The sequence below is a fragment of the Rutilus rutilus genome, assembly GCF_951802725.1.
Source record: "Rutilus rutilus genome assembly, chromosome: 9".
Taxonomy (NCBI): Eukaryota; Metazoa; Chordata; class Actinopteri; order Cypriniformes; family Leuciscidae; genus Rutilus; species Rutilus rutilus.
The window spans coordinates 37409603-37437219 of NC_140223.1; the positions used below are offsets into that span (position 1 = coordinate 37409603).

Consider the following 27617-nt stretch of genomic DNA (forward strand, 5'->3'; position numbering starts at 1 on the left):
GTACAGCAGCCAAACAAAACCTAAAGTTAATGATTTAAGGGTCAAGAGCACAACTAAAACAAACACTGATCACCATAATGGTGACTTAAAATTACGGTTTTCTCCTTCAGTGATTCTGCTTGTTAACATCAGGTGTCTTCAATGTTGGCAATACAAAATGAAGAGTTCTTAATTCATCTTTGACGTCTGTCTATTATTCAGATATTTTTTTAAAAATGTTTTTATTATTTTTTTTTTACTCATTTTAAATGGTTAACTTTTAAGGAATTAATTTGATTAATTATTACTAATTAATAATATTGCTTGTAATCTGTTGCCACAATTTTATTGAGTAGATATAGCGTATTCATTTTTACAGTGCATAAGTCATCCCTAAAATCAGAGGGAAATGACAACACTGATGTAGAAGCACCTAACCCTGGTTGTAAGCCTAAACTTGACAAACTATAATCTTGTCCCTCAAATCTGATTCGTTGATTGGAATGTTGTTCCAGGATCAACACAGATGTTGATCCAGGAACATGTTGCACTTGGTGAAATCAGGTTCTGTGGTATTTTTATAGCCTAGTTGTTATTGCTGTTGGCTTCATGCATTAGATTGTTAAACTCAAAGTTTTAACAAGAAGTTTTTGCTGGGGGGTTGAACATTTTGAGGATACTTCGGTCTGTTTGTTCTGAACAATTAAGTTGTTTGAACACTGACAGCTGTTTGTTCACTTTTTTGTCTTAGACCTGTTGTTAATTCAAATTATTTGGCATTTGATGCTTATCGCTCACTTGCTTTCATCCCCCACCATCTCCACCCGCTGTTCCTTTTTTACTCCTTTAACCACTTCAAACTCGTCAGGCATAAACATCAGGCCTATGATCTTATGTACACGTCATGAATAAAGCTCTAAAAAAAAGATGGGGCTTGTTTGAAGATGAAAACCAAGGACAAAGAAACAGAGAAATACATGAGAGAAAATGGTGATAAGGGTAGACGAGTCAGATTCGCTGTCCTTCTCACTAATTCTGTTTTCTTTTTGTGTGTTCTTCTGGAGTTAGGGGCTTTCCTGTAACTTGAGCTTTCTCTCTCTCTCTGTTCTGTGTTTTGTATTTTCTCTCATTTCTTTCCCTCCTTTATCAGTCTGACAGTCCCATTTGACAGGAAAGAGGGTTGCTTGTTTCTGAGGTGTGACTAAGATTGCGAGGAAATATTCCTATATAGCAACATTGAATTCCTGCTGTTGCAATTCCCCTTGTGGTACAAAACCTTTTCTTATGTTTTGTGTTTGCATAAAGCTTCTTACATTTGTTTAAGGTGGAATACATTGATGCAATTGGAAGGCCTCCCACGCACAGTATTTACAACCATCACTACTGTAGTAATTGCTTACTTTCGCAAGGCAACATTACATTTGTTAGAGCCACAATTGTTAGTGAATAACTAGGTTTTTACATTTACTGAAGAAAATTGAGCTTGAACCAAAGTAAAATCACTGCCACACTTCTAGGTGGTTGCCAGGGTGTTGCACTGCAGTTGCTAAGATTTTGATAAGTGTTTTAAAAGCATTGCCATGTGGTTGCTAGGATGTTCGGCGATGTTGCTGGGTGGTTACAAGCAACACGGAATAATTTGAGGTATAATTCACATCTGTTGTGTAAACAGTGTGGGGTGAGTTATGTGGACATTTTATTTTATTTAGGGTTAGAGGTTGTTCTGACAAAAAACAATAAAATTTGTATTGTTTCAATACCTTTAAATGCATTCAAGAAAGCAGTGAAATCTTTTTGACCTTTTGAACATGAATAGAAAAACATCTTGTTGTCCATTTTAAAATAGGTCTTTCTGACTGAACCACTAACCTTAGCAATTAATATATGTTAACATATTTCTTTAGGATTACAGATTTGCTTTTGCAGGAATACCGATTGCTGTCATCAAATTATGTTCATATACTTCTCCATTAAGATTATTATTTTATTTTTTTCAGTATCATAGCTGTTTGGCTGACAAAGAGCTACATTGCAGATTTTGGCACATTCCCAGGTCAGACCAAGAACTGGTTGCTGTTTTGTTGTTGGCAAAAACATGTTACCAACAAGTGTGTATGTCTTGTACAGTCCACAGCTAAAACAGAATTAAAAAGTACATTGAAACTTATAGTTTCATAGAAACTGTAGTTTCATTTGGAACCTTTATTTTTCCTTATGGCTTGGTACACTTGATATCTTTTAGCTGAAGGTAGAAAAATGTTAAGTAGTAGTATACAGACCATACAATTGTGTAATCATAAATTATGCTGTCAAATAGAGAGCACTCAATTTACAGCCATGTCCTGCAGGCGTGCCTAATGTTCCATTTTTTTTTCTTTTCTTTTTTTCTTATTGTGCTGCATGTATCATAGCATAGCATCTCATGTTATCACATGTCAAAGATTGTGCTGACTGCACAGCTCATCTGCCAGTAAAGTGTGCCATGGCTTAATGTGATTGGAACAGGATATTTGGGGAAAGAGAGAGTTGTGATTCTATGGAAGGCGACAGTGAGAGGACAGGAAGGGTTAAACATGTGTTGGAGAGGCAGATTTTTAAGTCTGCTGGAATCTGGTTGCACCCACTACTAATGATAGGTCTGTCTCAGTGCCTGTTAGGACAGCTGTCCTGAGCTTACCTGAGCACCAGCCTATGTAAACACACACACACACAAATCCCACTCCACCCTCATCTTATCCACCATACACCGTCAACAAAGAGCAGTTCATTTAGTCATGGACACTTTTTATGCGTGACCACAGGTGTTGATACATGGGACCCATTCTGAATATTCAATACATGAAATCCCTCAACAGTGGGTGGTGAATAGAACATGCCCTTAATGTGTTGTACAAAGCATATTAGAAATGATTAATTTTATTTCCCATTGCTTTAGAGACAAATCTAAACATCCTATGAAAGCATGTACAGGTCACATTTCACCCCAAAGCCAAAAGAAAACAAAATAAATTATATTAAGGCATATACTGGCTTATCAGCCAATTAAATACATTTTAAATATTCAAGAGCGATAAGACCCAAAAGAGAACTCAATTTGGGATTGGCGCGCTGTCTGTGAAGCGGCTGTCTGTGCACACACCCAAAACGCGCGCACAGAAAGCAGCTTCACAGACAGTGTGGCAGTACCAATTTGAGATCTCGTTAGCATCTAGCATCTTGAACAGACAAAAATATACAAAATGATGGCAAAATGCCCAGTCTTAAATGAGTTAAAAAATCGTAAATGGACGCAAACAGTTGAGAGAAAATCGGATATGATATGCATTGTGTGCGTAAGGTCTTTTAAATTGACAGCAGCCTAACATACCAGATGCTTTCTGTGTAATTAATGTTAATCAAGTCAAGTCAAGTCAAGTCATTTTCATTTATATAGCGCTTTTAACAATGTAGATTGTCTCAAAGCAGCTTTACAGAGATAAATGTATAATTTAACGTAAGATTGTTTTGGCTTTATAGCGGTTCCTTAATAAAGTTATTTTCCAGCTAAAGTTAGTTTTGATTGATTCGCTTCCGTCGCAACGATCATTTGTTTCCAAACTAGGGCCGCCGAGACGACACCATTCTCTCTACACAGACTCTAAACGCGAACCTGTGAGAAACGCTGATGGCGTTCAGATGCGCATTAAGAACGTGTTCTATAGTTATGTGCGTTTGAATATATGTGTGCAGGTTTGGAATTCCCTACAAACCAAACCTAAACAAATTACTGGTGTTTCCTTATAGTTTTGATTCAGAATTTTATTTTATTTTATCAATTCGGGGTAGATACGCAAATTGAGTTTTCCCGACGACGCGTTATCTGTAGAGTGGGAAAGGGATCCTCCATAGGGAGAGACTAGTTGGCACTTCAGCACTGCGTTGACACCGGGTCCAGGCGAAGGTCCTTCATCAGATCTGGAAACGGCCTGGATCCGGCAGGCCTGCGGGAAAACCTTGGGATAAACAAAGACACTAAAATTAGCGTAGATGCCATTCTTCTCATGATGTAACAAGTACATCAGGATTTATGGGAAGTGTTCCCGGTTCCAGCTGACCTAATCTATGCAGCCTAATATTGAATTATAGAAGTCTATAATGTATTATGTGAACGCTATGTCAAAGAGATGTGTCTTTAATCTAGATTTGAACTGGCAGAGTGTGTCTGCTTCCCGGACAATGGTAGGAAGGCTGTTCCAAAGTTTTGGTGCTAAATAGGAAAAGGATCTACCGCCAGCAGTCGATTTTGATATTCTAGGTATTATCAACTGGCCGGAATTTTGAGATCGCAATAGACGTGAAGGAGTATAATGCGTTAAGAGCTCGCTCAAGTACTGCGGAGCTAAACCATTTAGTGCTTTGTAAGTAATCAGCAATATTTTAAAATTGATGCGATGTTTAATAGGGAGCCAGTGCAGTTTTGACAGAACCGGGCTAATATGCTCATACTTCCTGGTTCTGGTAAGAACTCGAGCTGCTGCGTTTTGAACCAGCTGTAGTTTGTTTATTAAGCGTGCAGGGCAACCACCCAGTAGAGCATTACAATAATCTAGCCTTGAGGTCATGAATGCATGGACTAATTGTTCCGCATTTGTCAATGAGAGCATATGACGTAATTTAGATATATTTTTAAGATGGAAAAATGCGGTTTTACAGATACTAGACACGTGACTTTCAAATGAAAGATTGGTATCAAAGAGCACACCCAGGTTCCTAACCGACGACGAAGACTTAACAGAGCAGCCATCAAGTGTTAGACAGTATTCTAGGTTATTACGTGAGGAAGTTTTTTGTCCAATAATTAGAATCTCTGTTTTTTCAGAATTTAGAAGTAGGAAATTACGAGTCATCCAATTTTTTATATCAGCTATGCATTCTGTTAATTTAGTGAATTGGTAAGTTTCGTTAGGTTTTGAAGAAATATAGAGCTGAGTATCGTCGGCATAACAGTGGAAGCTAATTCCATGTTTCCTAATGATATCTCCTAATGGCAGCATGTACAGAGTGAACAGCAGCGGCCCTGAACAATCAAAGAACAAAAGACAAAGAGAAAATCACTAACTGCTCTTGACTGAATAACTTTGCAGCTTTAATAATTATTAATCTATATACTTTATACATTGAAGACAATGGAGTGCTACTTTAAATGTGATTACTTAAATTAAATTTCGGAGGTCTTTCTTACCTGAATACTAATGTTCGGCCTACCTGAAAATCTTAAAGCGCTGTTTATTTAAGTTGCATCTTTGTGCATAAATAAACAACCAGTAAAACATCCAGACACAGTGTCTGGATGTTTTACTGGTTATTTATTTATTTTTTAAAGCAGTACAACAAATACTACATTGACTTTTTTTAATCAGTATTATTATTAGTAATATAATTTTATCATCTGTCAAGGTTTGACATAGATAGTGGAATTGACCACTGTGAGTATTCCACCCATCCTCCTATCCTCTAGCACAGTGGTTCCCAATTCCAGTCCTCGTGACCCACTGCTCTGCACATTTTGTATGTCTCTCTTATCTGACACACTCAGTTCAGTTCATGGAGTCTCACCTAATGAGCTGATGATCTGGTTCAGGTGTGTCAAATAAGGGAGACATACAAAATGTGCAGAGCAGTGGGTCACGAGGACTGGAATTGGGAACCACTGCTCTAGCAGATGACCAGCATTCTCTGATGGATCTCAATCATGTCAGCATCTGCTCTCAGAGTGACAACACTGAGCTTTCAGCAAAGGAAGTCCCCTATCTGACAAACAAGTCCTGCCTTTAAAGTGGACCTATTATGCAAAATTCACTTTTACATGGTGTTTGAACATAAATGTATTGGCAGTGTGTACACAACCATCCTATAATGATATAAAATCCACCCACTCCTTTTTTAAATATACATAAATAATAAGCAGTGCCTCGGAGTTCGAAGTTGGAACAAGCCGTTCGCAGATTCTGGGCAAAGTGACGTGACCTTTGTGGGTCAATACAAAGGGTCAATACAAAGGGACAATACAAAACACAGGTTTTGTTAAAAAGTTGTTACTTAAGGATGGATCAGTACTGTACCACCTATTGTGATCCAGCTAAGTCTCAGGAGCGATACTGGTGACGGCAGTAATGGAAGGGACTTTATTACAGTTCATCTGAGTTGTTTTACGGATATAAAGTTTACCAGTTTATTAAGCACCCCTGAAGAGGCAAAAGGTCTGAATATATTTGTTTACTATTAGTTGTAACGAGTGGTTTTGTGTATTTTTCTGTGTATGTTGATGATAATGCAAGGCAGAGAGAGAGTTAATGAATAAGACTTTAATGCACACTTCTTGTACAGTTTTATTCAGCTCTTGAATACACAACTGTGATTATAGAGTGAAAACGGATGCCTCATCTTTTGTGTGAAGTACAATAAACTTCATAAAACTCATCAGTAAAGTTTTGGCCATCATGTGGACGGGGTCCGCTACAACAGGCTTGTACTAATAGTGGATAAAAGCAAGATGACAACATAAGTTTTATCCGTAATTAAACTAAACTATACCTGTTCTATCTCCAGCATATATTCTCTGGATCTGTAGGCATCATGGTGGTGATTGAGGAGATCCCCCCCCCTTCTATGTAAAGCACTCTGAGTGCCGAGAAAAGCACTATATAAATATAATGAATTATTATTATTATTATTATTATCATTGTCAGACTCTGGTTCGAACATATAAGGCTGAACATCGCTACTGACATTTTCAGTGCGTGAGATTGTGCTGTTTTGTTGTTGCATGAGTTCTTGAAGCTACCCTTCAACTGTTAACCCTTCAACTCCACAGGAAAATCCACACTACAAAGATTAAAAAAGTAACATTGACGCAGTGTTGCAGTGAGATAATTAAGTGAATATGTAAGTGATTGTTGAGCATTAGTGATGAACACCTGCTGTTAACAAGCAGATTCACTGAAGGAAAGAGGAACACACATACAACTGCCCTCCAGCCATTACACATTATTACACTTATTATTACCCAGCTTGACTTTATTTCTGTCATACATATACAGAAGTTGTTATTGAAATGTTTAATTGAAAATGTTTGGTTTGAAGTTACCATTATGGAGATCAGTTTTGCTTTAGTTGGGATGCTGACCCTTGACTTTTTAATATTAGATTTTGTCTGGCTGCTTGACTGTGTTTTTGCAAGCCACACTTGTGCACACATGGTTTGTGAATGCAGTTTGTTATATTGATTATGATGAAAAAAAATCATCATATAGCCTGTTCATTTACTGATCTCATTCAGAGTTTAATCCTGTATCAGAAGTGTAACATCACTGTAAAACAACAGCAATGTTACAATGACAAATTTTTCAAATTCAAATTCTATTCTATACAGATTTGTCAAACAGAGCTACACTGTCTTGAAGAAACTCAGCAAAAATCTGAGAGATTTATACTGGAACCCAGCATGCATTGCGACATTAATCTTTTGATTGTCACCATTGTTGAGATTCATATTCTGATTGTTGATGTCTGTGTGTGTCTGGCAAGCAGGTGTTCTAATGTTTTAATACACTATATGATTTCAGTATCCCTCAGAATAACTGATTACAGACACATTGCTGAAATTCATGTTGTAGACTCACAGATGTATGATAAATATTAAATACCCATACATCATACCAACAGCCACAAACACCTGATCAACTTCCTCTTGGCTTTTTCTTGCCATGACAAATGTGCTTTATAAACTCACAGTTACAGCAGCCAAAGAAAAACTAATGTTCAAAAGTCAAGTGTCAACAGACCAACTAAAGTTGGTAACTACAAACTTTATTATATTCAATAAAACACCAACAACTAAATATCTGTTAATTCTCAACAAGAACTTTTGAAAATGTATGGAATAAATCATTTTAAACTGGTTTCACACTCGTGTGGCTAGAGTCAGTTGCAGTTCTTGTGTTTCTCTTTTTTCTTTTTTCCTTCAGTGATTCTGCTTATCAGGTGTTCATCAGTGTCTCAATTCACTCACTTCTTTTCATTCAAGTGGACTATATAAGTGAACTAATGTTGAGGATAGTGATTGAGGGTGTGATTTGGAACAGTCTCTGAGTGTCGACTTTGAGCACTGTTAAGTCACAGTATATTCCTGTAGGCTACTTTCTCGAAAATGACAAATATTACCCAGAATGCATTGTTTTCGACGGTATATTATTGTTTTAATGGAAAATGGTAGGATACTGTCAGAATTCTGGCTTTTTTTACAGCAAGGGTTAACAGTGTAAGGAATTTTCTAACTTATTAAATGCCTTTGATTTGGCTCTTCAAGTCAATGTTCCCACTCATCATCATGGACATACACTTGACTTAGTGTTATCTCATGGTTTTTCCCTGTGCAATCTTGAGGTGTGTGAAAATGTTTTTTCTGACCATAAGTCCATTTTGTTTTCTGTTCCTTTTGCATTTAATGCTCCAAAATCTATTACTTATGCTCGTCGTTCCCGGCTTATTACGTCTACTACCAGAAATGCCTTTTCTTTTGCATTCCATGACGTTACTCTATCAATGGAAGACTGTCATTGTGATCTGAGTGCTGAAGAGCTTCTCTCTAGGTTTAATTTTATCTGTGAAAACATTTTTCCATAAGCTTGTTTGGCCATAAGCCTGTTTGACTGATGTAAAGACCTGGTTGTCTTTAAACTTTCTGAATTTTAATGAGAGTAAAATGGAAATTATTATATTTGAACCCTCCGATTTCTCTATCACTCCTAAACAAAATTTTGGTGGTTTGTTCTCTTGTGTGAAGCCCTGGGTGAGAAATTTGGGCGTGGTGTTTGATGAATCTCTGAAATTTGATACATTTAGAAGTGAAATCTGGCTTTTTCCAGCTCCGACTGCAATCAAAAGTAAAGACATTTCTTTTTTTCTTTTTTTTTGTGAAAAATTATCCATGCATTTATTTCTTCAAGGCTGGATTACTGCAATTCTCTTTACGTTGAGATTAGTTGTTCAGCTATGTTATGATTGCAATTAGTCCAAAATGATGCAGCTAGACTTCTGATGGGGGCACAAAAACGGGATCATATCACTCCTATCTTACGTTCCTTACAATGGTTGCCAGTGTGCTACAGAGTGGATTTTAAACTTTTACTTCTCGTGTACAAATCTTTAAATGGTATGGCTCCACCGTACCTGTCTGTCCTATTGACTGAGCACCATCAATTAGATCACTCCGGTCATCCAATCAGAGAATCCTGTTTTTCCCTAAGTCAAGATTGAAGTGTAGGGGGGACCGTGCCTTTTCTGTAGTGGCCCCCAGACTCTGGAATGACTTGCCCATTTCGGTTGCCAGTTTCGGTTTAATTGTGCTATATAAATTGCCATTGCCTTCGGCTCGTTGACCAGTTAGCTCCACCGTGGCTCCTTCCTCCCTTGACTCCACCTGGGACCATCCTCCTTATGGCTCAACCGAGCTACCTTGTCCCTCCGGCTCTGCCTTGGTCAGTTGTTACCCTGCCTGTGCCATGGACTTCCGGACCTTCAGCTGCTCTTCGTCCCTCCACCCCTTTGGCTCCATCAGGCTCCGCCTTCCCTCTGACTCCACCTTGGTCCACAGTCGAACCGGCTCTGCATCAGTCTTCTGGCACCTCGGCTCCACCTCGGCCACTTGTCACAGATCCATCTGTGTCGCGTGGTCTTGTTGGCTCTTTGGCTATGCCTTGGTCTCCACTTCCATCAGCTCCATCTCAGTCTGTTGTCCCCCTGGATCTACCAGCCAAGTCTCCACCATGGCTTCTCCCTCCTCCCTCCACCACCGCCGCCTTGATTTCTTCTGCTTCCATCTCCTCTTGTATCCTGTCCTTTGCCAGCACCTTGTCCTTCCCCCAGATCCCCCGCCCTCCCTACCTACCTCCTTAGTTTGGACTATCATTATCACGAGGATGCTCTTTCTGGGAGCGGGGAGTTATGCTAAAATTATGTTGTAGTGGTTCTTCTGTTTAATGAGTTTGATTCATGTATGTTTCCAAGTAAAGACATTGTAATTGAATAATAATAACCAATAATGTGACACAATTAGGATTAGGAGTTTATTCAAATGAAATCAGTAAGTATAAAACTATGGTGTGTAACTCATCCAACACCATGGCCCTCCTTCCTACGTTAAACATCAGCAAAAACCTGCCAAATCTGGGGCTTATTTTTTTCAGTGCTTTGGCGGTTTATCTGACAAAAGAGTGGTCTGTTGTCTGAGCTGTAAAATAACCATGAACTTTTCTTATTATTTCTCACTTTCTCTCTAGCTCAGAATGGCACAAAGCATCAGATGTTTTTTAACGTATCAGAGATGAGACAGAGTATTCCAGACTACCGGCTGCTGTCTCAAGCCGAGTTACGGCTTCGGATTAAGAATCCCACCATGGACCAAGAGCAGAGGCTGGAACTGTATCATGGAGTAGGCGATCAGGCCCGATATCTGGGCACCCGCTTTGTCTCCAAGGATTGGTCCAATCGCTGGCTCTCGTTCGACGTGAAACAGACGATGACAGATTGGCTGCAGAGTTCAGGTAAGGTCATGGCTGCATTCAGCTTACATCAGTTGCAGTTTCCCAATAGCAGTTGATGACTACATTCAAAATGACCATCCTTAATTTGTGCTCACATAATATGTTTGGTTAAAATGGTCTACCTTTTCTTGACTGTCTATCATATTGTGATAACTCAAAACCTCAATGAGACAACAATGCAGTATACTGTTATTAATGCTGACATTAGAAGAAACGAGCTAGAACAACTTATAGTATTGCTACAGTTGTGGAACTTGTTCTCTGGGGCCAGTTTGCATAATCATAGCCATTATGTTATGACTGTGCCTTAAGAACTTGTATGACCAACTAGCAGTTAGTCAAGGGGCAATCAGTCTTACGTTTCGGTACCAAAATAGACCAACCTACGTTTTTCTGTAACTGACTTATAACAGTCTTAAAGAAAATTTTTTTAATGACTAACTTGTAAGACTAGTCTTATCTACTGTAGCAGTCTATGCAACTAGTCCCTGGAAGACTGTTCTGGAACACAGATTTGTTTCTTTGCAGACTAAAGATATAAAGATTGATAGATAGATTTAAAGAATAATAATAGATGCACACTAGTCTCCTGGAAATCCTGTTGAGGTCAGCCAATATAATTCAGAGTTATCAGTTTATCTGTGTTTACTACAGTTTTGCTGGAAAGTTTTAACTCTGGTCACTAGGGGTGTAACAGATTGTTGATGATCTGTGATCCAACTGTTGCTGTTGACCCCTGCCAGATTATTAGGGAGTTCAAATTCAGCACAAAAACCTGTCCCATGGTTCGGAACGCTTGTGATTCGTGGATTATTTGCAAAGTATAACCATCACAGAGTGAAAGTTTTTTCATTTTGCACGTGTTTTTAAGTCTGTCAATACTTTAAATCGCGATTCATTCAAGCGCAAGAAGATTCAAAAGAGAACTCAATTCAGCACCCGTGCACTTATTTTCTGTGCGCACACACAGAGTCGTGAGACAGCACATGAACTGAGTTCTTATTCGCATCTTTTTGTGCTTACATGTCCAAACACCATGTAAAAGTGAATTTTGGATAATAGATGCCCTTTAATTTACTGCTTGCTAATATTGCTTAGGTGAACATTTTTTGGACTCAGAAGTGGTTACTGTTTGGGTGATAACAATGACAAACTCCATATTTTTATACACTGGAACTCTACTTTACCATGGTCATTTTTAAACAACGATCACATCGGTGTGATTAGCATGGTGTGTAATACATGTAATCATACTGCTCAATTCAATTCTGCTTTCACGCTTTGGCCAGAGAGAGACTCACTTAGCAGCACTTGTCATCCTATCACAACTGATCAGTGTTTTCAACACAAATAATGTTTATTTTCAATCACACTTTGTTTGGGTCAGTATAAAGTTTGCTCAGTTTTTCTCCAAGGTCACTAGCAACTCAATTTCATGTCTCTATAGAAAATTTCGTATTATGAATATTATTAAGTCGAGGGCCGAGGCGATTGAAGAGGATGCACAGGATATTGTGCTTCAGCTGGCATTACAATTAGCCTTTAAATTGTAAATAATTTAAATAATGTAAATAACTTTCAATAATGAAAGCCTATTTTCAGACATATCTACTGTATATACCTTTTTTCAGAAATGTTTTTACTGGGGCACAGCAAAACTTTACTGGGGCTCGTGCCCCACTGCGTTACAATGTGCCCCAGAACTATGCTATTCTATTCTATACTTTTATGAATTTTATTGAGAAACCATGAGAAAAAGGTGAATAAAGACTGAGAGTCAATGTTCGGAAATGATTAATTATTATTATGTTTTGAACTATGCTGTATAGCTGTGTTTTGCTGTGTGTTTGTTGTCAAACTCAAAAATTACTCCTTTAATTGTGCCCTGCTCTCCCCTGTATTTCTGTACTTTTGCTGTGGTATCGAATAATTAAAGTGTTATTTAAATAATAAATGGAAAACAAAGTTATATTTGTAAACCCTACATAATTCATCTTGAATAGACTTTATTAGTATGGAGTCATTTTTATTTACCCATTTTTTTCTTTCTTTGATGTTAGTGCACACTAGCAGTTGTAGTTGTATTATGTGTTAGATGGTTTATACAGTGGACTCCAAAATCCAAATAATCTTGTGTGTGTGTTTGTTTAACAGAAGATGAAGAAAGTTTAGAAGTGAGGTTATACTGTGGCTGTAAGACAGACCAGCAGAGTACAGATAAGTTCCTCTTCACTATATCAGGTAAGATAATCTCAATAATCTGAAACATAGCGTTGGAAATGTATGCCAAAAGAATCCAAACCGGGCATAATCTTCAATCTTTTTCTGTGTGTATGTGTGTGTATTTGTAGGACTAGACAAACAGAGAGGTGACACTGCCAGTCTGGCAGAGATGATGGTAAAGCCTTACATTTTGGCTTTATCCTTGCCGCCTAATGGCAACTCCCTTGCATCTGCTCGCAGGAAACGAGATGTTAACACTGATGTAACTTGTGATGAGTAAGTCTCTTTGCTCTCTTTCACCTTTTATGCTTTGCTATGTTTAGATACAGAACAAGAAAATAAATAGCAAATACCTAAACACTTTTACTCTCCTCATGTTGACCAAATATCGGAATATCCTTTATATTGTAACATTGTTGAATTGCTTATTCTGTTTGGTTGATAAACATTCCAAGGGTCTTAATTTATTTTATTTTATTTTATTTTATTTTATTTTATTTTATTTTATTTTATTTTATTTTATTTTATTTTATTTTATTTTATTTTATTTTATTATTCATTTTAATTAATTCGTTAATTAGGTAATAATAATCATAATAATAATAATACACTTTATTTTATATAGCGCCTTTAAAGCAGCTTCTCAAGGCACTTTACACAAAAAAATAAAAGGGGAATAAATATATATATAAAAAAAAAACACACTGGAAGAGAAAATAGTTAAAACCATAAAAAAAAGCTAACCTAAAAAAAATTGTTTTTAGGTTAGATTTAAAAATGCTTACATTTTGTGCATCTTTAATGTGAGAGGGGAGTGCGTTCCAGAGTCTAGGAGCATAGGATGACAAAGCCCTGTCACCTATACAGATTGAAAACGTGTCTGTGGGACAGCCAGTAAACCAGCTTGAGAGGAGCGCAAATGACGCTTATTAATATATAAAGTTAAAAGCGCAGACAGATACTGAGGGGCCAGACCATGCAGTGCCTTATATGTGAGGCATAAGGATTTTAAAATCAACGCAGAACCTGACTGGGAGCCAGTGGAAGGACTTCAATATTGGAGTGATGTGTTCATTTCTCCTGACACAAGTCAGGATCCTAGCAGCAGAATTTTGCACATTGCAATTTGTGAAGTGCATTGCACTAGTCAATGATGGAAAAATCTAGAGTATTGATAAGCCTTTCAGTCACAGGAAAAGATAGCATAGGGCGAAGTCTAGCAATATTTCTAAGATGAAAAAAGGAATTCTTAACAGTATATTGCACATGTAGGTCAAAAGACAATCTCAAATCAAATATATCCCCTACATTTTTTCTTTTAGTTTGGGACTCCAAAACAGAGCCATCTACGTTTAACATTAGTGAACCAGCTTTACAAAGCTGATGATGAAAGCCAATAAGCAAGACCTCTGTCTTATCACTATTAAGACACAAAAAGTTGTGGGTAATCCATATTTTTATCTCAGAAATACAACGTGAGAGAAAAGAAACATCCACATTTTGACCAAGCTTAGAGCGAATATAAATCTGAGTATCATCTGCATAGAAGTGATAATTAAGCTTGAGTGATCTTAAGAGCAATCCAAGTGGAAATATACAAATGCTAAAAAGCAAGGGGCCTAAATTGAACCCTGAGGGACACCAATAGCGACAGAGCCAATCACAGACCTTAAACCAATCAAAAAAACTAATATAGCTGTGATCAGAGAGATAAGATCTAAACCAGGTTAAAACAGTCTCAGAAACACCAAAGACAGTTTCAAGTCTGTTGAGTAAGAGGTTGTGATTGATAGTATCAAAAGTGGCACTAAGATCAATAAGGATAAGGATAGAGAGAGAACCAGAATCTGAAGCTATTAACAGATCATAGGTGACCTTGACCAAAGCTGTCTCTGTGCTATGGAGTTTATAAAAACCAGACTGAAGGCTTGAAAAGATTATTAACAGTAAGGTGATTGTGTAGCTGCAAAAGCCACAACACATTCTAGAGTTTTTTTCCAGAAGGGGAACCCACATAGCAACATTGTGACGTCCCAGATCCGGCCCAGATCTGGCAAATGTGGAAAGATGATCTGGCCCACATGCAACAATGACCGCCCTTGGGTGGCTCACTCCTGTTTGCCAGATCTGGGCCACATGCAGGCCATATCAATGCCACATGTCAGCCAAGAGCAAAGAAATAAACCAGAACTGGACCTGATCTGAGCCACAAAATCTGTGTATATTAAATATGGAGTCATTTCAGCCTTAATCTACGTCTGATATGCAGAACTGATATGAAGAGTGTTCAATGTAAAATATTTTTAGCAACAGTGTGAAAGTGAATAGCACATAACGGGCACAATATGGTATAAACATGAATATCTATTGGTACAAAATGCGTCACATGACTAAATTTACGTCATCGTTTTTAAATACCACCGGTTTCACAGTGATGAAATCAACTGTGTCCCACTTTACCAGTCACTGGTTTTTAAAATAAACAACATTTCCTCTATCAACCTTGTTCTTAATCCGGATACATTTGAAAACGGCGTTTTCGTTTATAAACGCTCTCCGTCCACACTAGTGTTTTCAGGCCTTTTCGGACGTTTCAGTGTGGATGAGAAAGTTTTGAAAAACGTCTGAAACCGCTAAATACACCTTACATGCGTAAAACCCCACAAAAGATCACTGATATGATTCAGATGGAAAAATAAACAATGAAGTTATCACGCAATTCTTCTGACAGGATAATTTTATTTAGTAAAATATCTCACCAATCACTGATGCGGTCCAGGTCGCACACAGTCACATGTTTGGTCTAAAATGCAACTGCTCTCATGTATTGCCGCAGGACAGCAAATGTGAGTAAATTCTGTCATCTTTGCAGAACTGATATGAAGAGTGTTCAATGTAAAATATTTTTAGCAACAGTGTGAAAGTGAATAGCACATAACGGGCACAATATGGTATAAACATGAATATCTATTGGTACAAAATGTGTCACATGACAAAATTTACGTCATCGTTTTTAAATACCACCGGTTTCACAGTCCACACTACAACGTGAAAACGGCGTTTTTAAATGTATCCACTTTGGAGTGCGTTTTCAAAAAAGCTTCGTTTTCATTAATAAAAACACCGTCACAGTGTGGACGGAAGGCCAAATTGGAGAGAAAAATCTACATTTTCAAATGAAAACGTATTAGTGTGGACATGGCCATGGACAAGGAAAGAAGAGAACAGAAAAAGAGATGAGCAGAAACACAAGAACTACAGCTGACTTCCAGCCACAGTCTAAGATGAAATCAACTGAAGAGAAAAGAAGACATTAAATCTATGAAGATCTCAGCAGAGGAGCATTAAACAACTTCACAAACAGCATTACCAGCTTCACTTATTACTAACCAGATTGACTTTATTTCTGTCAGGCGTCTACAGAAGTTATTGAGAATTATCAAAGGTTTAACGCTGTTTCATTTGAAGTCTGTTTTTTAGCCGCTGTGACAGTGTGTTTGTCAAACACATTTGCAGCAGCAAAGAAAGACAAAGTCAAATGAGATCAGGGGATGATGGTTATCTGTTGAAGGTTTTAAAATCATCATGAAATAGCCTGATGCCATTTGAATCTAACACCTGTGTTCAATTCAAATATAAATTAGCCAATAAGATGATTTTTCTGCTGTGTTACACAGCCAATGGCAAAAGAAAATAGCAACCTGCCACTACACATTACCAGAGGTAGACAGTTAAAGTGCTACCTGATAGAATTGCAGGTAAAGTAACATTCCTTGATTCTTGAAACATAAGACAAAATGTCCCACTTTACCAGTCACTGGTTTTTAAAATAAACAACATTTCCTCTATCAACCTTGTTCTTAACACAGATTTAAATTCATCTGAGTTCCTCTTTATTGAGTGGTTACTGAGTGGTACAGTATGTTAGTTCTCTCACTTCCTCTAAAACCACATATAGTCCTCAGATAGTAACTCAATACTTCATATAGTTTGAGCTGAAATATATGTTAAACTGAAGAAAACAGAAATAGTTAATTTAATTTTAAAAATATATTTATTTTATAAGCTTGCACAGCAGTGTCCCTACATAATACATTTTTACTTAAATACATTTTTAACAGGACTTCAAAGAGTCACACAGACCACAAAATAGAACTGCTGTTCAAACAACTGGATAAAAATGAAAAACAATGCCACAAAATTATACATAGCAATTCCAACCTGGGGCGAAAAGCTGAATAGGGTGACTAATAATAATGAGGTGTATAAAACTGACTCAAGCTAGAGCCACTGAACACACAACAAGATAATTAAATCCCCTCCTTCCCAATATTCTCTGACAGAAAAAGTGAGACCTGCTGTATGCGTAAGCTTTACATTGACTTTCGGAATGATCTGGGCTGGAAGTGGATCCACAAGCCTAAAGGATACTTTGCTAACTACTGCATGGGCTCCTGCACCTACATCTGGAATGCTGAGAACAAATACACTCAGGTAGGGCGTGTTTTTCCACCCCTGTCCCATTTGAAAAATGATACAACATATAATTTCAATTAATTGAATTACTTTATAAAGCACACACACACACACACACACACACACACACACACACACACACACACACACACACACACACACACACACACACACACACACACACACACACACACACACACACACACACACACACACACACACACACACACAAAAACACAACAATAGTTGACCACTGTGCTGTGCAGAAAATAAGTCTAATTTATGTCTAGCAAAAGTTACAGAATGTCAGTATCTGCAAATAGCATGGCCCAAGTGAATTTGGCTTTTTGAAGTTTTCTGTGGAAGACAGGAATAGTGGAAGACATTTTTTGTGGAAGGTCTACACAGTGCAAATTATGCAGATCTAAATATTTTTACTGAACTTTACATTTATACCCGTGGCAGCTGCAGCTTCATACTACTCAGTTTTCTTTACCTGGACAAGTTGAAAGAAATCCTTTAACTCATGAATAACATTCTCTGGTGATGGTCAAAGACTTCAAAGTGTACAAAGTGCCAATATCAGCCTAAACTAGTGTAAAGGCACACAATAAAAATACACCAGAAAAGTATGTCATACCAGTTACTTGATAGGATTAATATTTGCAACATGATTTGGTATGCACTATTTCTAATCTTTAATACTATTTAGAACATAAAACAGCATGTTTCGTTTTCCTGCCTGAAACATTTCCTTGCTCTGCTTCTTGCAAATTTTAGAGCAAGAATACACAACACCACTTTAAAAAAGAGTTGCAATTGTGCCTATGTACAGTATGTTAGTTCATTTACAATGCACAGATACAGTAGTATCCAGAGGTACATTTGAGGTCAAGAGTTGGCAATATAGAGAAAACAAGTTTTGAATGACTAGTTACCCCACGGGCTGAAATGCCTTACACTTTACGTCATTACATCTTAAAATTATAACTGTAATGTTCTTTCTTTTTTAACTTTTAAGTTTTGCCTATGCGAGCTTCAAATTTCACCAGGTTTTATTATGAAACTTGTTGTCTTTGTTTGAAGACAAAACAGATCATACCTGAAGATCCTGACTGGTTTTAATGTTTGAGCTGCCTGAAATAATGTCCTTAAGGGGGTAGTTCACATAAAAATGAAAATTATGTCCACATTTATTTCTTCAGAACACAAAAGAAGAGTTTTGAAGAACAACTGGTTTTGTTCAAAAGAACTGTTAAAAACGACATTGGAACTCACTGACTTTCATTGTACAGACAGAAAACAAATTTTTAACTCTTTCCCCGCAATTGATGGAATTTTCAGGCAATCCATGTTTTTACTGAATTGTTATAAGGTAGGTTGTGCTATTATGCATCTTCTGAAAGAGTACAGAATCTCTGGAGCAAAATACAGGCGAAAAAGGAGGGTGGATTGTGAGCATGGCACACTCTATATAATGTGGTGCTGAGCGGCATTGCCTCAGAATCCTCTGACTGAACAAACAAAGACATGAAAGACCTGAGTATAGGTAACATGGTAAAACTTAAGGTAAAGGTAAAACTTAAAACGCTGTGTTACAGCAAATGGTGCTCAGCATAAGCAGAGACATACTGTAACAAGCATAGGGGCTTATAAGCAACAACGTGATGCGTGGTGTAGCCATCAAAACATTAGTAGCATAAGCAGCACATCCCTGACAACAGCTTCTCACCAGAGCTAAACATATAGTTGTGGATCTTACCAGGGTAGTCAATATGCTAATCTGGATGCACTGTGTTTCAGATTGGCTGGGCATCACAGGGAATATTTTTTATATAGCGGACCAGGTTGAAAACCCGCAGCCCTTGGGGGCTGGGCTAGGAAGCGGCTTGCACATGTAAAGGCAAAGGATAGAAAGTGGTGAAGACAGCGCATATAACTATCATATCATAACCCCACAGCCTGAAAGAAAGGGGGCGTGGTTTTCCGTGTATTGCACACATCAATGAAAAAAGAAACAACTCAAGAAGCGAGTTTAAAAACGGACTTACCTTAAGCTAGCTGTCTTGTATTGACAAGAACCAAGAAGCTATCGAAGAAACATTAATAAAACCTGGCAAATGTGTTCTGCAAAGCTGAACAAGCTGCTTAGCATATGTCCTCAATAAACATCTCCTTCGCCTATGCCCATGACGAGGCAATACCTCTCGTAGAGTGGTAAACCTAAAGGACCAAGCTGGTGGTGCTGCGAAGCTCTCTGAAGATCTCTGGGTCAGGGCCATCCTTGTCGAGATGCTTCAGCATCTTTGCTTGGAAAACCTGCAGGACAGCTATCGAGTGGAGGCCTGACACTGCCTGGCCCGACACTGCATACACTTTCCAAGTGATGCTAGCAGTGGTGCAACATGGCTTGTTTGGGTGTACAACAGCGGACTTCACTTTGAGTGATGTAGAGGGGCAGAGGTGAGCGGCAATAGCTTCCTCGACTGGGGGAATCTTGGAGTACCCCAGCAGGTCTCCATCATCCACTGCCATGAGAAGCAGCAAACCCGATATGTGAGCATGAGCCAAGTCATGCCACATCTTGGGAACCTTGTTGTGCACTTTTGGGATTTAGCCTGCTGTGCTCTGGATCAGCAGGAGGAGACCATTCCAAGTCGAGCTCCTCAACTGCCTTGGAGATTATGCGAATAAACTCGTCATCAATATGGCTGGCCAACCAGTCCTCTGACTCAGAAGCCGCTGTTGACATGGGCATTATCATGCTCCTCTTCTGGTGCAGCGAATGAGACGAGGTTGTGAGCCCTGGATGGTGCCATTGGTGCAAAAGTTCACTGCTTCTTCTCTGTGGCTCTGTTGAAGCGACCCAGGCACACGATGCACATATAGTGATTGTCTGGGAGCTCTATGGGTCCCGCACAGGTGATGCAAAATTTGAAGCTCATCTTCTTTGAATTCTGCTGGAACACTCAAGGGGATCCTTGAAGTAATCCACTTTTTCCGAAGACTCAACAACAAAGGAGAGGCTTCTGTCTTGCTTCTGAAGGAAAAATTTCATTCAGCACAGCATTGTTATAGCACGCCACGCAGCATTTTTGCGCTTGAGCGCCATCGGCCATTGCAGGGCAATGGCTTTGAGCAAACCAGGCTTCAGTATTCTCAGGAAAAAGGTGTTTCCCCATAGTGTCAGCAAAGCTGTGTACAACTATCACTGTATTAATATATAAGCTATATATGCAGCTATCGCATTTCTCAGGAGCTAATTACCCTCCTCCCTCCCCAGCTCCTCCTCTCGTCAGTCAGGATTTGGCATTCTGATTTCCTTGAATCAGAAAAAATTCTCGATTTTTTTTTTGTACTTTAAAATCTTGAATTAATGATATCTGCAATAAATTCATGTTGGTTCTGTTCTGTTTACCCTAAGGGGGATTATTGCTACTCTCCCTGCTCTTATCCATGCTAGGCTGCATGGATGCGCAGGGAGTTCTTGCCCAGAACAGAACCATACCACCAATCCAAACTGCATGCTAATTGTCAATCTTATTCGGTGATAGTGGTCCTGACAGAAATAAAAAATTAGTAGGCATGTTCAGACTTTTTTACTAATGTACCTTTGTGTCATTAGCTAGAGACCAGTAAGATATTACAATGATACTCACAGCTAGTTATTATTTTAAATGCTTTAAAATACTGGTTGTATCAATAAGGATTAAATTAAGCAGTTAGATTAAGTTTAGACTTAATCAAGTATTTTTGGGTTAGATTTCATTTTTATTTGAGTTTTCACTGTGCAATCCAATTATACAACTTTATCTGATCATCAAAATGCCATTATGTAATGTAAACTTTACATATGAATAGGCTACTAATGAGACCATGTGAATGAGTGAACAGGTAACTGAAATAAAACATGTTTAAAGTCTCTCAGTTTAGTATAAATCATTTTCAGCTCACTACTGAGTTCACTTCATATTTTACCATTTTGGGCACTTATTTTACACTGTGTAAAATAAAATCAGACATGCGTTGCTTCTCTGTTTCATTGTAGTATTTGTATGTGTATTTGTTTCACACAGATATTAGCCTTGTACAAACACCATAACCCTGGTGCATCTGCTCAGCCATGCTGCGTACCTGCAGTCTTCGACCCTCTACCAATACTTTACTATGTGGGAAGACAACACAAGGTAAATGCCTCTTTTGCCGTTTTTAATGTCTTATTTTGAATTCATGCAATGGAGGAACTCTTCATGGATACCATTACGAAACAAAAATATATGGAAATGCAAAATATAATGCGATATATTACATAATAAATTTCCATATATGGGAAACTAGTGCTTATATTTTTCAATATACTGCAATATATGCATTGACCATGTATGGATATATTGATGCATATAAAATAGCATTACATGTATTATTAATAACGTTTAATCCTTTATTGTGTACATACATTGCATATGCATGTTCCCATATTAATGTTAATGCTTGTACACACATATATACACATTCACAGAATGAGTTACAGCAGATATTGTCCAGGTGATATGTGAAAATTATGTTCACTTTTTCATAAAAGCATGGAACTTGGTACACATGTACAGTTTGCGGCCCTGGTCATTTTCAGAAATGGAGCCATCTCAAAAACACCTTGTGGCGGCCATGATGCTTTCCACCATAACTGAATTATGTATTTTGCTTTTTAAACCAGAGACACAAGCCGGCGGTCGGCCGGCGGCCAGTTTTTGAGCATCGGCCGACTTAGGTTTTTTCCGGTATGTTCCGCACTGTTGGCTCTAGTCAACACAGTTGGCTTTAATCAGCGCTCGTTCTTTGGCGTGGGTTGGGTGTGTCTCTACCCTTACAGAAAATTTGCAGGGTAAAAAAAGAAACAAAAGTTGTGAACATGAACTTTACATGTTACAGCATGAGCTGGAGGTGAGTCTTCCGTCAACTCGCTTTCTGATTGGGTATTGTTTTGATTCACATGATAATCTCCAGAGTGTTTGTCCTCGTGGTTCCCCCAACACAACAGGATTTCTGATTCGATTCGAGATCGGGGCGGTTGCGACATTCTTCCGAGCAGATTCGGTCACTCTTAACACACCTCACACCAGAGGAAAATCTGATTAGATAATTTGTAGAACTATCAAGATAATCCAGACTTTACTTGGCATTGTCAGAAGGGGAGAAATTGGTTCAAAATCACCTCAAATATCTTGAAGTGTGTACCAGGCATTCTCAGCCTGGTACACAGAGCTTGGTAAAGTGATGAGTTTGAGAATGCCATGGAGTTCAGCATTAAGGGTGTCTCTGAAAACAGACATCATGAGCTGGACAAAAGTGTTCAACTGAAATTCAAGACATTTGAGTTGGTTGAAGTGATTGAGGAAATGGGAAACCCCTTTGCAGAGGACAGCAACGACCTTCTGAAGATGAACTCAAGAGAATTAGCAGACCAAGCTGTTGTGGATGCTGTTCGAGTTGCAGAGAATGGGCCAAGACAAGAGCAGTACAAACTCTTTGTTGCAGAGAGGATGCAGGGCACAAAACGCATCACTGCCCATTTGAAGAGGAACAAGCTCCCTCTTTTTAAAACAGCTCTGATAAGAGGACAGTCCAAGACAAAACTCGACTGTGCACTGTTTTCCAGAGTCTACATTGCCTGTCAGACCCGTGATGGGAATCAAAAACGGAAATCAGGCCTACCCTCCATCACTCAGGTGGTATACGTTTGGGAAACAAGGCTGATCTGCCTAGAAAACAGTATAAGCAGTGCCCCAGATAGTGAGGTCTAAATATTATATGGGTCAGCAGTCATCAACATGCTGAAACCAGGTGTAGCTAAAACCTTCAATGACTTTTCCAGCAAGATCTTCATAATTTATCTTAAAGAGAAACTTGAAATGGTCAACAGAGTGGATGTTGTATGGGACTGCTATGAAGTTACCAGCTTAAAGTCCCAGAAGCGGGGAAAGGGGACAAGAACAAGAGTGGATGGAAAAAGACAAGTTAACAAACCAACGGGAAAGGCTTCCCGAGAGTGGATAAAAACAAAAAAGAGCTCTTTTACCAGGAACTGGCTCTGGCGAGGAACCTTGTGGAAATATCGACTACCAAACAAGTTGTTTACACATGCGGACCCAATCATCTCACCCACAAGAATCAGATCAGATTACATCTTGGATGCTACTCCATGCTGTGATTGCTGCTCTCTGAAAAGGATTTAAAAAGATCACCCTGGGCACTGTTGACCAACTGTTGTGGTTCTAGCCATAGCACATGTGTCAGAGCTGGACATTGAGGAGTTGTGGGTGGCATAGGACTGGCAAGAACTTCAGATACATACCTGCCCATGAGATTTCCAAGTCTCTGGGTCCTGACAAATCCAAGGCCCTTCCTGTGTTCCATGCCTTCACTGGCTGTGACACAGTCTTTGAATTTGCAACCAGGGGCAAGAAGACAGTATGGGATACCTGGAATGCAGATGAAATGGCAACATAGGCCTTCATGGCTCTGTCAAAGGCTCCAAAAAGCATTCCAGAGGAGGTGGATTTAAGTATTTCCATTGTTGAGCTCGTCACAATTCTCCTCTACGATCGCATCAGCAGCCAACTCAACACTGATCAAGCTCGTCTTGAGTTACTCACAAAGAAAGGAAGGAGGAATGGAGCAAATCCCCCCCTAAGGATGCACTGGTGCAGTCAAGTCACCGTCATATATAACGCTTTTTACAATATAGATTGATTTAAAGCAGCTTTACAGTGATAATAGGAAATTCATTCAACAAAGATTGTTTTGGCAGCAACAATCTAGGAGAAAATCATTGTCCAGCTTAAGTTTTTTATTGATTCCTTTCCGTTGTAAAAATCATTAGGTATTACCTTAGTGGCCGCTTACACAACACCTTTCTCAACTGAAAACAGAAAGCCCTCAATGCACTCCAGCCATTCATCCACACAACAACGGCGCCCTGGTGGCCCGAGTACACAGACCCCGAAATAGGTTTCAAAGTGTAAGCTCTTGAAAACGAGTTTTGAAAATTATACCGTTATCATTTATGAATGATAGCGGTATTTCTGAAAATGTTCAGGGCCCCAAACTGTACAAGAGTACCAAGTTTCATGCTTTTATGAAAAATTAACATATCACCTGAAATTTTGCACATATCACCTGGACTAATATCTAATTCCCAGCATGCTTTGCTTCTGTGTGTTAAGAGTTAAGAGTAAATGTTAAAATTAAATTGTTATTTCATGTATTTTTGGTCAATATTAATTTAGGGGGAGATCTGTTAGTGTTTAATGTAATGTATAATATAAATAATTATAAAATATAAGAAATATGTTATATTGTATACTTCTATATGTGTGTATATACTGCATGAGTCAATATATGTGCAATATATTTATACACATACAGCACCATACCACATGTAGATCTATATGTTATGAAGTATATTACTGAATATAAAATGACATACATTATGATATGGACATTTTTTACATTTTCTGTTTTGACATTTTTTTATGAAAAGCGGCAATTCCTTAAGTATTATTCAATATATTGTAATATATTAACACAATATATTATTCTGTATATTTTCAATATAACCACACTGTAAAAAATTTGTAACACTCCCAAATCAAAAATTTCAATTGACCGATAACATCTAAATTTTTCAATTGGCCCAAGTGAAAATCTGTACATTTAATTTTAGAATTTACAGAATTTCACTTGGGCCAATTGAAAAATGTAGATGTTATCGGTCAATTGAAAATTTTGATTTGGGAGTGTTAAATCCATTAATATATTGAGCATTCATATATAAGCAAATATATTTTCTTTGCGTAAGGGTAGATATCCCAGATTTGTGTCATGGTAAACAGTTAAGGCACAAATAGTGTGTTTTTTGGAGTGAGAACAATTTGGTATAACTACTATATAACAAAAATGGACTTAAGAAGTACTTCACCTGATAAGGATTTGTGCTAGAATATTCTACAAATTCATTAATGTTAATGATTCATTTTGTTTTGGTTTCTAGGTGGAGCAGTTGTCCAACATGGTGGTGAGGAGCTGCAAGTGCAGTTAAAATATGACTATACAACATTATTTTATCTTCAGAAAGTGCTCCATTGCACTATCTCTCTCTGGATGATAAGTAAGCAAACACACAGGTAGATGGACAGATAAAGTCTCACTGGGAAGGAAAATCAGGAGCTGAGTCAACTGACAAGGATGGGAAAAGGAGATAGGAGAGTGGCAAAAATGGAGGGAAAATGAAAGAGAAGGAAAGAATATCTTTGAAAATGAAACTCTCAGCTATGCCCCTCTACAATGTCACAAGAGCACACAAAGACATTCCGTTAAAGCATTTCACAAAACAAGCTTAATATTAAACCAAATATATGCTTTGTTATCTTTTTTAAATGTTTATTTACATTACTCATACCCATTAATTTATTGTGCTTGTTAAGTTCATAATTTGATTGTACCATGAGGGCAGCCGTGTAGCATTGCATGCCAAATGTTCAATGAAAATTTCTAATGGTGCTGTACTGATAAAGGTAATGTTGTCAAAGGAACATCTAATGTGTCAATTAATGGTAAATACACATTAAAGAGAAGTGTTTGCACTAAACAATGGAGGTGAAGGCTCATGACGTACAGCATGTGGCAAGAAAGCTATTGGCATTGGAGCATGCGTGATTTAGATGCTTTAATATTTGGGTGGTTTTCTTTTAATATGTGGGATGGGTTTTACTGTTGTGCACAGCTGTGCTCTTAAACCCCCTGGATCTCACCTGAACAGGTGTTCCTGTAAACAAGATCTGAGTGTAGACCAGTTGAGGTGTCAGCTTTTGAAAGCAAGAGGAACACTGGAGGGTTAGTAGGCCTACTGAATGGTAATCATTTCAAAGCGCTCATGTGCTCCCCAACTACACATTGCACACTATCAAGTGTCACAGGAAAGTGTCTTTTATAACTTGCCTCTTCAGGTCCTCCTGTAGTCAGGGTCTTTTAGTTCTCAAAAATATCCACAGCTTTGCAATAGGAATGTGTTGGTCAATCTCAGCAAAACATGTCCAGGTCACAAAAAAAAACAAAAAAAAAAACAAAACATATATATATATATATATATTACTCACAAATGTGAATCTTCATTTTAGGACCATGAACATTGTTTGCATCATGTGATTTTGTTGACAAATTTACTGTAATATATATATATATATATATATATATATATATATATATATATATATATATACACTGTTAACCCTTGCTATAAAAAAAGGCCAAATTCTGACAATATCATACCATTTTCCATTAAAACAGTAATATAGGAATATACTGTAAATTAACAATGCTCAAAATCGACACTCAGAGGCTGTGTATCCAAATCACACCCTATACCCTCATTCACTATTCCCTACATTAGTTCACTAATATAGTCCCCTTGACAGAGTGAATGAAAAGGAGTGAATTGAGAAACTGATGAACACCTGATAAGCAGAATCACTGAAGGACAGAGAAACAAGAACAGAAAAAAAAAAAAAACACAAGAACTACAACTGAGTTCCAGCCACCGAGTGTGAAACCACTTTACAAACCAGTTTACGAAATGTATTATTTCTTTCATACATGTACAAAGTTCTTGTTGAGAATTAACAGATATTTAGTTGTTGATATTTTATTGAAAATAATAAAGTTTGTTGTCACCATGATGGAGATCAGTATTTGTTTTAGTTGGTCTCTTGACCCTTGGCTTTATAACATTTATATATAACATTAGTTTATCTCTGGCTGCTTTAACTGTGTGCTTATATGAAACACATTTGTTATGACAAGAGAAAGATGATAAGGTGTTTATGACTGTTGAGATGATGCCATAATCATCCTGGAGATGTCTGATTCTCTGATCGCATTCAGTATATAAGTTTTGAATTTTTAGGTATTTAATATTTATCGTACATCGGTTAATCTACAACATGAAATACAGCAATATTTCTGTAACCAGTTATTCTGAAGAATATTGAAATAATATAGTGCATTAAAACATTTTGAACTCCTTGTTAACTCAGACACACACAGACATCAACAATCAGCACATGAATCTCAACAATGGTGACAATCAAAAGTTTCATACGTCACAATGCATGCTGGGTTCCAGGATAGTAGAAAACTCCCAGCATGCACTGCTGCTAAAAAAAATAACATTATATATATATATATATATATATAGCCACCATTGTTGAGATTCACGTGCTAAATTTTGATATCTCTGTGTTTCTACAATACAGTGTAGCTCTGTTTCTTTGGTTGTGCATGATGTGTTAAAAAATCATC

General features: G+C 37.9%; 1 protein-coding gene across 5 annotated transcripts in view; it reads left to right on the forward strand.

Annotated features, from left to right (window-relative positions):
* tgfb1a (transforming growth factor, beta 1a) overlaps nt 1-26388 on the forward strand; it is a 30223-nt gene extending 3835 nt beyond the window's left edge. For all 5 annotated transcript variants that reach the window (XM_084419788.1, XM_084419792.1, XM_084419789.1 and 2 more), the window contains 6 exons: nt 10299-10562; nt 12717-12803; nt 12914-13061; nt 17129-17279; nt 21338-21448; nt 25312-26388. In XM_084419788.1, coding sequence (XP_084275914.1) covers nt 10299-10562; nt 12717-12803; nt 12914-13061; nt 17129-17279; nt 21338-21448; nt 25312-25359 — 809 coding nt within the window. In that variant the 3' untranslated portion in view covers nt 25360-26388. The remainder of the gene's footprint in view (nt 1-10298; nt 10563-12716; nt 12804-12913; nt 13062-17128; nt 17280-21337; nt 21449-25311) is intronic.
* Nucleotides 26389-27617: the final 1229 nt, after the last annotated feature.